The 12,572-nt window shown below is 37.8% G+C and overlaps 1 protein-coding gene across 9 annotated transcripts in view; it reads right to left on the bottom strand.

Annotated features, from left to right (window-relative positions):
• STXBP4 (syntaxin binding protein 4) overlaps positions 1-12,572 on the bottom strand; it is a 149,539-nt gene that overhangs the window by 13,610 nt on the left and 123,357 nt on the right. For 8 of the 9 annotated variants that reach the window (XM_036223393.1, XM_036223388.1, XM_036223392.1 and 5 more), the window contains one exon: positions 6,695-10,083. The exons of the other annotated variant lie outside the window; for it this stretch is intronic. In XM_036223393.1, the coding sequence (XP_036079286.1) occupies positions 9,969-10,083 (115 nt within the window). In that variant the 3' untranslated portion in view covers positions 6,695-9,968. Of the gene's footprint in view, positions 1-6,694; positions 10,084-12,572 lie in introns of those variants that run through there. 9 annotated transcript variants of the gene reach the window in all.

Consider the following 12,572-nt stretch of genomic DNA (forward strand, 5'->3'; position numbering starts at 1 on the left):
GCACTGGAATGGATTATAGATGGAGTCTGGATTGTCCACAGCTTTAAAGATTTACTTCACAAGTAAATAAGACAGAGTTATTTGTCTTGGATAGCTTACACATTCAACACCCTAAATGCGGAGAGATGAATCACTTGATCTCTTCTAAGTATTTTCATTAGGAGTTTTAGAAAGAGGTTTTAAAATCATTTTGATTAAATTAAATAATTTTTCATAAAGGCCATTCCATTTTCATTTGTTACGGCATTTCATTTTTAACTTAATTTTGAGGATGCTATGGGATAAACCAGGTACAAAGACATTTGATCCTCAATATCATATTTCATCGATTCTAAAACTCGCACTTTTCGCATTTAAATGTCTCTGGAATGGGAACGTGCAGCAGACGCTGTCAGTGCTCTTGGACCCCTCTATCGCTCTCATGAGCGTCAGCCCTATGTGTTTTCAGTCCCTGCATTTCTTTGCTGGAGGGCTGCAAGAATCCACTTTGCCTACGCAGAGCTAAAAGGACCTGGACATTTATGTGTCGCTCCCAAGCCTCCCATGCTTAACCAAGGACAGATGATGCAGAAGTGTAAATACTACAGCCCCCTGGCCTCTGACTTGGACAGCTGAGGTAGCACCTGCACTGTCTCCAGAGCTTCCCCCCACCCTGACTCCCCCTGCCGCCCCAACCCCCATGGGGTTTTGCTTGGCATCATACCCTCATCTGTTTTTCCCCTCTCTTCTTTGTGTTGGTCCTATTTCTTTATTTCCCTACTGTTTTTTTTTTCTCTTTAATTCACACAAATACTCATCTCAGGGGAACTAAACATATTACAAGATGCATCTTAGAATCAATGGCTTGCAGTTGCTGTTGACTGGGCAACATGATGATATAGTTGTCTTTGTCTGTGCATGCATGAACTTGGTTGTTTTTCCTGTTGCATGAATGGACTACTCTAATTTTCAGTGAGTAAAGTATGTAAGGACTGTCTGAGAAAGGAACATGAATCCTGATTGTTGTCTAAAATTCTTTTATTAAATTCTTTTGAAAAGTTAAAAAAAAATGCTGGCATCAAAATCGATGTCAAAGACTAGAGGGGAAAAAATTCCCAGAGACAGTAGTGGAGCACTCCTTTAAGAAATGCTTCATTTTGATGGCAGAAAGAATGCTACTGTGAAAAATGTTGATGGCAACTGATTCAAAATAGAGATTCAGAAAAGCTCCATTCTAAATATATAGAAGTTTTAGGAATATCACAATTTATTTGAATTTCATTTTTCTTTATATAAACACCTGATAAAAATATACGTACAAAAAGCTCTTAGATTTACTTAAAGGGCCATAAGACAAAAATTCAAAGTACTATGTCATATTTTAAATGCCTTTTTCAAATTTAGGGATACATAAAATAATGGTGAGTCCTATAATTGATGGAGTCTGAAATTTGGTGAAACACTATTCAAAGAGACAGAAGGAATGTAATCAAGAAACAATCTTAGCAATATCAGGAAAACTGAGATATGTGCATAGATTTCTCACTCTCTGTGATTCATAGTATGGGTTTCACTGGTGAGAAATCACCAGTTTGGTCATAGTCCTGAAATTTTGTAGACTTTAGACTATTAAATGTTATTCCTCTAAAGTGTGTACACATCTCTGTGTATGTGATATATATATATGATGTGTGTGTCTGTGTGTCTGTATCATATGCACACAGATATATACGCACTTTGGAGGAATAAGAAACCCCATTTCCTTCAGATTTTTCTTATAGTAAGCACTTTTACCATTCAGAAAAGTGCTCCATGTGTTTAATTTGGTGCGAGCTTTTAAATTTCTTTCTGTGACGATCACAAAACTTTTTATATAACTCAGGTGATCACCATGCAAAAATAAAAAGCTAGCATTAGATTAAATGCATAGATTATTTCCCTGAATAATAAAACTACTCAGTATATAGAGATAGGATCTACCCACAAACACCTTTTCACAATCCATTCCAGAGAAATACCTGACCCGAACTGTCTATATACCAAGGTAACTTTATTATCTGCCCCATTTGTTTTGTCTTCCTGTTTTTCCTTTTTATATTTTGCTGATGAAAGATGAATTTCTCCATTGGGAAACAGCAACAGTCAAGTAATTCCAGTGGGCTTAGTTATAGATGAGTTAATTTCTGCACTTTCAGAGTACTGTGGCAATACACAGCTCCCTTGTGCCAAACAAATTCTTCAGCAACATGATGAATTAATCTATAAGAACAGAAGTTTGAACGCTGTTGCCTTGAAATGCACTAGCCTTGTATTTTGCTTTTAAGCTTTCATACCAAAATTATTCTGTTTTATTTTTTCAAAACTTTGGGCAAATCAACAGTGTTTGAGTATGTGCTTTACCATACCCCACTGCTATCACAGTTTTATGGCCAAACTTATGTAGCATACATTCCTTCTTCAGCAAAATTCATTATATTGTTCCAGTGTTAGTAGAACTAGTTAATGTAGACATGCTTAAACTCTCATCCCATTTTCTTTTTCATTCATTTTGTTTCAACCTGCCAGAAAGCAGGAAAGAGCTAAAAGAGTTTTTGGAAACAATGAACCACTTTTTAAATTTATTCTGTAAACATTTATTGAATATTACTATGCCGTGTCTTATGCAAGAAATGAAAAACAATATATAGACTCTGACTTACAGGGGGCTCAAAGTCTAATAGGAGAGAGACATCTCTCTTTCCTGGCCAAATTAAATGCAAATATAATGTGAAAGAATCTTTATTAAGAGCTGTGCAGAGATGGAGGCTGAGGTAGGATTTTAGAGTGTGGCTCCTCCCAGTTAACCATCTCACACTCCAGAGTTCTGATTAACAACACCCCAATGCAACAGTACAAGTAAGAAACTAGACTATCTGAGCCAGTTGCCCATCTTCCCATTTCCCTCCCAGCTCCACCTGATTTACTCGCTTAGCTACTGACATTGAGTGGGACAGACACAGTGGGAGAGACTAGTAGTTGGCTTTAACCAGATTTTTGTTACCACATGAAGAGAGAATGCACGAAAGAGAAAACAGAACCAGATTTCAAGCCTTTAAGACTCAATCATCCAGCTCATTAGATAAAAAATAAATTAGTAAATATATGTGGTAACCTAGTGCATTTCTGGAAAAACAGGTCAGCAGCACCTTTTGGGATGGAAGTTCTTGCTCCACCACTCCAGAGTTGGGAAGAGGGGCTGGGCATGTAGGAAAAAATGCAGTGGTGGCATCTTAGAGAGCCAGTGCTGGGCACAGGGAAGAAAGCGTGTCAAGATCTTCACAGAAGAGTTGAATCGAGAATGATATCTTGAATGAGAAGAAATCTGTTGATGTAATGAAGCAGAAGAAATTCCCAAGACGGAGAGAATAAACAGTCTGTTTGGATGATTGTTGGGGATGAAAAATGAGGCTGGAGAGAAAGCAGAAGGGGTCAGATAATGGCAAGTGCTAGAGAACTACTGAAAAGTAGCAAGAAGGCAACAGAATCAAATTTTTTTAGAAAGATAATTCCGATGGAAATATGGTAGATAGATTGATGAGGACACGGGTGGTGGAGAGGGAGGAAGTTACATTGCCTACAGTGCAATATCCAGAATATAAATGAGAAAAATACAAAAAACAAATAGGTATTGTTTGCATGGAACAGAGAAAAGGGAATGTATTTAAGAAATGCTCTAGAAACAGAACATGTCTTGTTGTTCATCTCAAAATCGCCAAACATGTAAGTCACTGAGAGTGCATAGGCCAGAAGTGTTAGTCTAAAGCAGCTCCCTCCGTGAGAAAGGAAACATCAGGAGTAGGGAATAAATGATCCAGACCAACGCTAACCTTGGCCAGCCTGCAGTTCCCTTCATTTTTTGCAGTTGCTGCTGAACTCTGGGATGCTCATCTAGTACAAAGTCACTCTGGGTTTGGAGGGTCTGATGCCACTGTCCCAACTGGGTTTCAATGAGAAGACATGGGGATCCAATGAAAAAAATCCTCACTCGAGACCAGAGGGTCTTTCTGCTAATCCTACAATTCTTTTGGGCTCATGGAAATTGATTTGATTTTCTAATTTGCACATTGGGCTGGAGGATCACTGAAGCTGTCCAAGGCCCATCACCTTAGACATACCATACAATCATTTCCATCCTCGGGTACAATGAAGAATGTGTCTCTACTGCTCTCAAAACTAACAAATATAACTGGGGTGTTGCTGCTGCCAGGAAGGTGGCTCCAGGAGGTGTGCTCGTGACCCTCTCTCTGAACCCCATCAATATTTTTGTCTCTTCCTTTACAGTCAGGGGAATTATTTTCCAGACAGGGAGTAGGAAAGCCTTGTTCTTCCTCATTATGTGGGCTCTTAAATCTTTGATCTAAATCATGAATTCTTTCCAGTTCCCTAAGAAGCCAGATTTTTGAAACTCAAAGATGTGTTCCTCTGCTTTCTGCTGTCACACCTCTTTTCTTGAGGCAATGAACATTTAATGGCCTAGAAGTTTAAATATGGAATAAAAAGGGGAAGAAAGAAATAAATGGAAAAGCTTTGGTTGATTTATGTTAAAAGTCTTTTGTGTAAAATATAATGACATTGGAGCTAAGATCACAAAGTCTGTTTGGCATTGTTTCCCTGGTACTTAGCAAAGTGCGGGGCATCTAGCAGCACTTGGTAAGTGTTTCAATGAATAAATGACTACAAAGGCATGAGAGTTAAGCTGGGAACTAAGTCTTAATTATGGACAGAATATTACGCCTTAAATTGGGCAAGTATGCACTGAACACCTACTATGTAACAGGCACTGTGCTAGGTCCTGAAGACACAATAGTGAACAAGACAGAGACATCCCTGCCCACATGAAGTTTACTCCTATTATCACTCCTATTAATAAGATAATAAACAAAATATTATTACAAATTGATAAATAATGTAAAAGAAATAAACAGGGTAGTGATGAAAGGGAACTTGGTGGTGGGGGAATGGGAATGGGGGGGGGGGTCCAAGCTATTAATATGACTGCACTTTCCCTTAGATGCCCTACCCCAAGAGTAAAACTCAAATAAAAAAGTTGACCAAAGCAGTCAAATGTAAAAAAAAAATCAAGTGAAGAAGGCAAATGCAGAATTGCATTTAATATTTACATGATCATAATGCAGGCACAATGAAACTATATGTGGATAGTTGTGGTTAAAATATTTTGGGTATTTTATTTCTAAAGTTAAGCTCCACAGGCATATTCTGTTTAAAGTTCATCTTCACAAAAGTTATACGCAGTAAAGTATGTCAGTTTTAGTAGAGTTTTAAAGTTAGCTTAGTTCTTTCTGTTCTAAAAAATTGTAAAATTCAGGTTTGTTGACCCTTGAAAAAACTGCATTGCACTTAGAGAAAATAAAAATGTCCCATTTCCCCCTAAAGAATAATATTTTCTAATTTTGAAAACATTTTATGAAAGTATCATTTGACTCTATATTTTTACAGCTGCTTTGCATTTATTATTGGAGAGGTCCTTCATACAGTATGTTTCTTTTCATTTCTAGGCGAGGGGTGTTGTTAATATTATTTTGGAATTATTTAAATTTCAGAGAGTGATAAAGGGCCTCTCTTCAAGGGGTTCTTACTAAACAAACCCATAACTTCTTACTCCTTTCAGGAAAAAATAAAAGATTTTTGCAAGAAAAGAAAAGAAAGGAAAAGGTTTTAGATTATGAGCTTCTTGATTTGGGAACCAGTACCACTTAGCATGGTCACTTCAAGGCCTTGCATCTTGTCTAGCTGGCATTTAGCAGGTGCTCAGGAAATGGTTGCTGAGTTGAACTGATTTGGAAAGAGGCTTGGGATTACTATCCTCCTTATACAGATGGGGAAACTGTGGCTCAAAAAAACTTGTAGGTCAGTTTGCATTGTGCCTTGCACTTTTCCAAGGGCTCTCACTTAAAAGTTGGTCCTCATTACTTTTATAATATATAATAGGAAAGGTCAATATTTTCAGGTAAAAAGCTGAGAGCACCAATGTGTTTGACAGACAGTGAATTCATCACTGCCAGACTCCTCTCTACACAGTGAGTCAGTCTCTGCTGCTGCAGGACAATTAACTGAAACCTAATAAGGAAAAAGTTCAGGTCCTTAGGCAATGTTGAAAGAAGGTTACTTTTCGGAAGACAAAAACAATTGGAAACATTATTGGCAGTCTTAGGACCAAAACAAGTCCTGTAATACAGAGAAAAGAGGCTGTTATATGCTATTGGTGGTAATGTAAATTGGTTCTATTTTTATGGAGGAAAATTTATGAATGCTTACCAAAATTAGAATGATCATATCTTTGACATAGCAATTTACCATTATGAATGTATTCCCACTATAGACATGTTGGCACAAGACAGGTATATGAGGAAAAGGATTTAATGAATATAAAAATTTAAATATAAGAATGTTCACTGTGACATTGCGAGTAACAGAAGGAAACTTCGAACAGCCTAAGTGCCCATAGACAGATTGCTGGCTACAGAAATTACGAGTTATTTGGGTAGTATTTTATGCAGACATTTGAAATAAAACATTAACCTATGTATTCACATAAAAAAAATAATGACCATGGTATATTAAGTTAAAAGAAAGCTGCTCAATAGTATGACTTCCTTAAAGTGAAAATTCTCATCAAATATTAGTGATAGCTATCTCTGAAAACTGAGATGGGCTATTTTTTTTTTACTTTTTTCAATTCTATACTACTTGATTTTTAAGTAGAAATAGATGTTTTTAAAGTTCAAAAATGTAAGAGGAGCTGCTCAATTCTGGCCACCTGAGGAGCTTTCTGCTTTTTACCAACAATAAGCAGAACCCAGGAAGTGGCAAGCTAATTGGCTGACTTCACCATAGCCTAACATAGCGCTTGCTTGGCACACTGTTGGTGCTCAGCAAATATTCTGAGAATTAATAAAGATGGTTAAACCTGGTTGCTCTTTTGTATAAGATGGAAGGACATTAGAACACTGAGAACATTGTTCTAACCCTAAAATTAGAGTCAGTAGGTCAACGGAGAAAAGTTTACAGTGACCACATTGATAGGGTTGATTTATATTAAAGAAAGAAAAACTAGCTACGTAAATGTCAACTCACCAAATATTAATTTGGGGTTTGTTCTGCAATGGAAAAAAATTCTTAACGAGTCCTCACCATATATTTCTTTGAGCATCTCTTAGAGCTTTTATCCGTTGGTTTAGAGGCCACAGAAGCATAAAGAGGAGGGGATTTCAGAGAGTGCTCAGATGGTTCCAGCCAATTCAGACCCTGAACATCCTCAGCAACTTTCCTATAGCAAGGAGTTCAGATTGACTGAACGCCACCTGAACAGAGATTACACTTTCTCCTGGGAAATTCTTTCCTGAGCACTAACTACCAGAAAGTTCCTTATTTCACTGTGCTGGAACCTGCCTCTTTGTAAAATTAACCCACAGATCCCAGCTCCGCCCTTAGATTTACATACAATGAAATCTAAGCTGTGCACAGAACTGGCTCTGTGGGACCTGCCTTAAATCCAGCTTCTACACATAGATGCTGTGTGACTGTAAAGCAAAGATTAGCAACTCTCTCTAAACCTAAGTTTCTCCTTCACAAAATAAGGTAATTATAATTCCTGCCTCATGGGTTGTTTTAAGACGATAATGAAATAACATATGCAAAGTGCTAATCATAATGTATGGCACAAAATGCTTAATAAATATTACAGTTTTTACAGGCCTTTTTCATTAGGTATTTGACAGAAGCAGAGAGTAAAGCAGCACAAAACAGCAGAGTTAACATATGAGGTGTCTGTCAGTGAAATGTGTGCCCGAGGACCTTGATCTCAAGTGACTCTAGCATCTCCTCTGTGTTTCCTCACTAGAAGCAAATTAGAAAAACACTCCCAGAATGGGGAGGGAAATTTCATACCATTAATTTAGCACCAACGAAAAGTCTGTACTTTCACAATTATACATATGAACTTATAAAAGTAACTTCAGGTGTTTGAGAATCTCACTCACCTCTGGGGGATACAAGGAAAGAGCTCCCTCAGGGGCTTCTCTTAAAACTTGTTTTCCTAAAGCTTCCTAACATTCAAAGAGCTGTCAGGTGAAACACAAATCTTCTCCAGCCGTTCTGAAACTTTTCTCAGGGATAATGGGTGACTACCAGTCTGATGTGACCTTATGTTATTTAATTCAAGACATAAATTATAAATCCTACATATTGTCAGAAATGTATGGACAAACACAATGTATACATATATTTAAAACAGACATCGATATTATATGCCATATGAAATTTAATAGACCAGGAGACTTAGGATCTAGGTCTGATCTTGCCCTGGCCACTAACTGTCTCACTGTGTAAACACTTAGGACTGATGATTCTCACTCTACATCCCGAGGAACCCAGGTTTGCACAGCAGTGCTGGGAGTTGCTTTCATTGGGCTCCAGGCCTTGTTTCAAGCAGAGCAGCAATATATATATTTTTAAATCTGTTAATAATATATTGGGATTCTGCATAAGAAGTCATTCGAAAAACTGAAAATGTTTGCAAATCACTGAAGCTGATGATCCCCAAGGTTCCTCAAAGTTCTGTGTTGTTTTCCTACTTGTATTTCAGAGGTGGGGAGAGAGGGAGAGCAAGAGAAGGGAGGGAAAAGGAGAGGAGGATAAGAAGAAGAAGAGGAATATTAGTGATGGGCAGGGGGAGAGAAAAGAGTAGGCCAGAGTGACAAACACCGGCTTCCCAATGTTACCAGGCGTGGTTTGGGAACAGGTATTCTGATCATTCATATAATTAATGTGAAGGGTGATATCAGCAATAATGAGGTCAGCCTTGGACTCATAGCAGAGTAGTTCAAGGGTGTCTCTCTTTCAATAGCAGAGGAGAGTCTGGGTGCCCCTCTTCTCATCACCTCTCCTCAACTGCTCTTTCTGGCAAGGGCAACCTAAGCAGGGAGATTCCCTGAGGGTGAGCCAGCTCTTTTACTTCGGGAGAATGCGAGCTGCTGCAAGAAGCCTGTTGAAACATCATAAAACTGTGCTCTTACCTGGCGAGGGTTTGGGGGTGAAGAAGGGGGTAGGGTTTATAGGAGAACAGTGGGGTTATGTGGGGGCCATGTTTAACTCAAGGTGCCTCCTGAATCTCTGTGGCCACGGGAGTGCACAGCTGTGGAGCTCAGCTGCATCAACAGAACCACGGTGCCCCGCGTGCTGGGCTGTAACCTCCCTCTGCTGCGACAGCAGGGTGCAGTGGAAAGAGGCCTGGGCGTGGAATCCGAAGATTTAGGTATGGGTTTCGGCTCCAGGACAAGGCGCCTCATTTCTCTGAATCACTATTTCCCTAACCGAAAAACAAGAATAGAAATTACCCACTGGATGTGCCTCACAGGCGTGTTATATGGTTTAAATAAAACAGGGTCTAAAAAGCATTATGTAAATTAGAAAGCCCCAGAAAAATGCAGACTGTATTCAGTGGCCTGTGAGATAGCTGTCTAATTGTAATCTTTAAAAAAACACCAACAGCTTTCTTAAATCACTTTCCTATGATACCAGTATAAAAGGTTGGTGAATTATCAAATAAATGAAATGTTTCACTATGTTCATATAATTTTCCAACATAAGTCAAAGTTATAAAAATCATTATATCAGATACACTGTAAAGAATTGTATATAAAATTACATATGAAAAAGTATACATAATACAAAAAGCTACTTATATATGATTTCAAAAAACATGACTAGATTATTCTTAAAGAACTACTATAGTGGCAATTGATCTCGTAAATAAATGTATACAGTTATATCAAAAAATTTTACAAAAATAGGCTAAATCCAGAGTCTCCATTTTCACGACTTCAATAAATAGTATGTTTTACTCCTATTTTAGATCATTGAGTCTCAGAGTCATCTACGTGGACTGAGACGCTAGAAGACCATGGTGCTCAACTTCCTACAGAACACTATTAACTCTTCTGGTCAGGAAGTTCTCTGGAGCAATCCTCTTCATTCTCCTCTGAGCAAGACGGGTTCAGTGCACTCATCACGGGATGGATCCAGGATGTAGTCTGTGTTACGTGACTTGAGAAGAACAAGGAACGCAATTACAATCTGGAAGACTGTCCTTCTACCCATCCATGCAAGTACGATCTAGTGACATTTTCTACCCTACTGCAGTAAGCAACTGGAACTGGATCCAATTGTTTCAATAAGTTTTAGACATGTTTTAAAGCTCAGCAAAAAACATTTCATTTGTTCTTCTCTGGTGAAAAGAAGTGCAAGAGAATTCTTCACCTTTGATTCCTTGCTTTTCCTTACCTGACGTCTGTTCAGTCAGCAAGTCCTGTGACTGTCTTGCTGTAACATCTCTGGAATCTCCTCCTTCCTTCTCCTTTTCCAGTGCTATTGCCTGGGTCACTGAAATTGCTTGTCTCTCTGCCTCTGTTCTAACTCTTTTCTAATTCAGGCTCCACTCCAGCCAAGAGATCTTTCTAATGACAAATCATATACTGTTGCTCACTTGCTAAAAATTCAGTGCAAACCAATGTTTTCTCGATCAAATACATACTCTATAGTAAAATATACCTTTTTTTTTTAATCTGCTTCAACAGTACTTTTTCCTCTGCTACAATCTTCCTCCCTCCCACACTGTTAATCTAGTTAACTCATACTAATTGTAAAGAACCAAATCTTCCTCTAGATTCCTCCAATCTGTGCCCATGGTCTTATCTCTAACTATGTTATATTATAAATACCTATTTATTTTTAGGCTTTCTTACTACATATAAAGCTCCTTAAGGGCAGTAACTATTCTGAATTTATGGTACCTAACATGTTCTCAAAATAAATGACTAGACATTTCAGGGAAGAACACAAACAGATATAAGGACAAACACGAGATACGGGGCATGCTCAGGTAGTGGTGAAACATCACAAAGCTTGTTTCTCAGACCTAGTACCCAACTTCCAGCCTTCGGAAAGATGAATCTGATAAAGCCACCACTATCTGCCTGGCTCCTGAGTCTGGACAGGCAGCTTCTGAAATTCGGACGATTCGTTTCTTCTCCTTGGATACTCTTCCCAGCCCTGATTGATCCCACTGCCCTCACCTATCCTACCTAGCACAATCTGTCCCACCCTAGCCTATTTAAATTCAACCTCAGAAGCAGCATCAGATCTTAGAACAAGTCCTTTTGAGGACTGGCACTTATGAGAATCAAATAAGGTTGAGGATCTGAATGAAAGTATCCCCTACACTACAGGGTAACATTTTTCAAAGTGTGTTCCAAGGGTTTTAAATAAATGTTATGTGAAGAGGGAATTCTATGGTCAAATAACTCTGAGATACACTAGGTTTAACATAGTTAAGTAGGTTTCTTTAGTAGGATTTCCCAGAGCTTAAATATACCACTGTGTTCTATGACTCTCCAAGAGTATGTGATATTCCTCAAACTAACATGCCCCTATCAGCACTCACATAGGGCTAGTGTTCTGCAGAGCACTATTTGGGAATTATCACAAAATTGCACTTGCTTTATTGGCTGTTGATGACAATAACTGAAAATGCTGGACTTAGTACAAATGGTTGCTTTCACTGTCATTACTGGACTTGGTTGGTTTCCAATCCTATACTCTTAAATTCAATCCATATTCCTTTATACAAATTGTTCCACTTCTTTGTTTAAGTATTAAAAATGCATCTTTCTATGGAAGAAGATCACTGATAGTTTCACGATTAGCTAAGAGTAAAGGTGAAGGTGGTAAGGCCCAGACTTCAGACATCTTCATAGTTTCAGAACCTCAGAGTGCAGTTACGTGGTACAAAGAATCATTATTCTCTTGACAGTAATCCATGTTACTATCATCTCTAAAACGATTTAATGGAATTTCTAATTATGGAGGCTAAACCTACTAAAGTATTTGTCTCTGCACAGGTTAACTTCATTTCAAGGCCTTTATAAAGCTGGAAAGCTGCCTAAATTGAAAGTGGTTTTAAATAAATACTAATGAGTGTAATATAAGTGGGCTAAAATGCTGCTGCAAGGTGAAATGAGGACACATTATTTTGTACAAAATACATGTTTAAAACTAAAAAGGTAAAAGCCTGATGAGATAGTTTTTCTAATTTTAAAATTTTGGTATACATACTTTAATGTTTATTAGCACATTTACAATGTTATTACAAAAGAGACTTTAAATTATTACAAATACTCTCTCCTCTACAATGTTCTCTAATTGGGGAGGGTGGAATAGAATAAAAACAAGAATAATTAACTGAAGGGTAAGTTCGGGTGCATGATTTCCTCTTTGACTTTAAAAAATAATATTCTCATGCTTGAAATTGCCCATATGTGAATATTCCATTGAACTGATCATTTAAAATAATCAAAAGCAAAACGTCTAAGAAATATATGTAGTTATAGATTCTCAATGAATATTAGAAAGTTCCACCAGAAAGTCATCCTTGCCAGCAACCTCCATTTAGCACTTTTAAGCAACAAATAATATCTGATCTTACTTCAAATACAAATATAATACCATAAGTTATTAATTAATTTTATGTTCACAAT

This window comes from Rousettus aegyptiacus, unplaced genomic scaffold, assembly GCF_014176215.1.
Source record: "Rousettus aegyptiacus isolate mRouAeg1 unplaced genomic scaffold, mRouAeg1.p scaffold_m13_p_6, whole genome shotgun sequence".
Classification (NCBI taxonomy): Eukaryota; Metazoa; Chordata; class Mammalia; order Chiroptera; family Pteropodidae; genus Rousettus; species Rousettus aegyptiacus.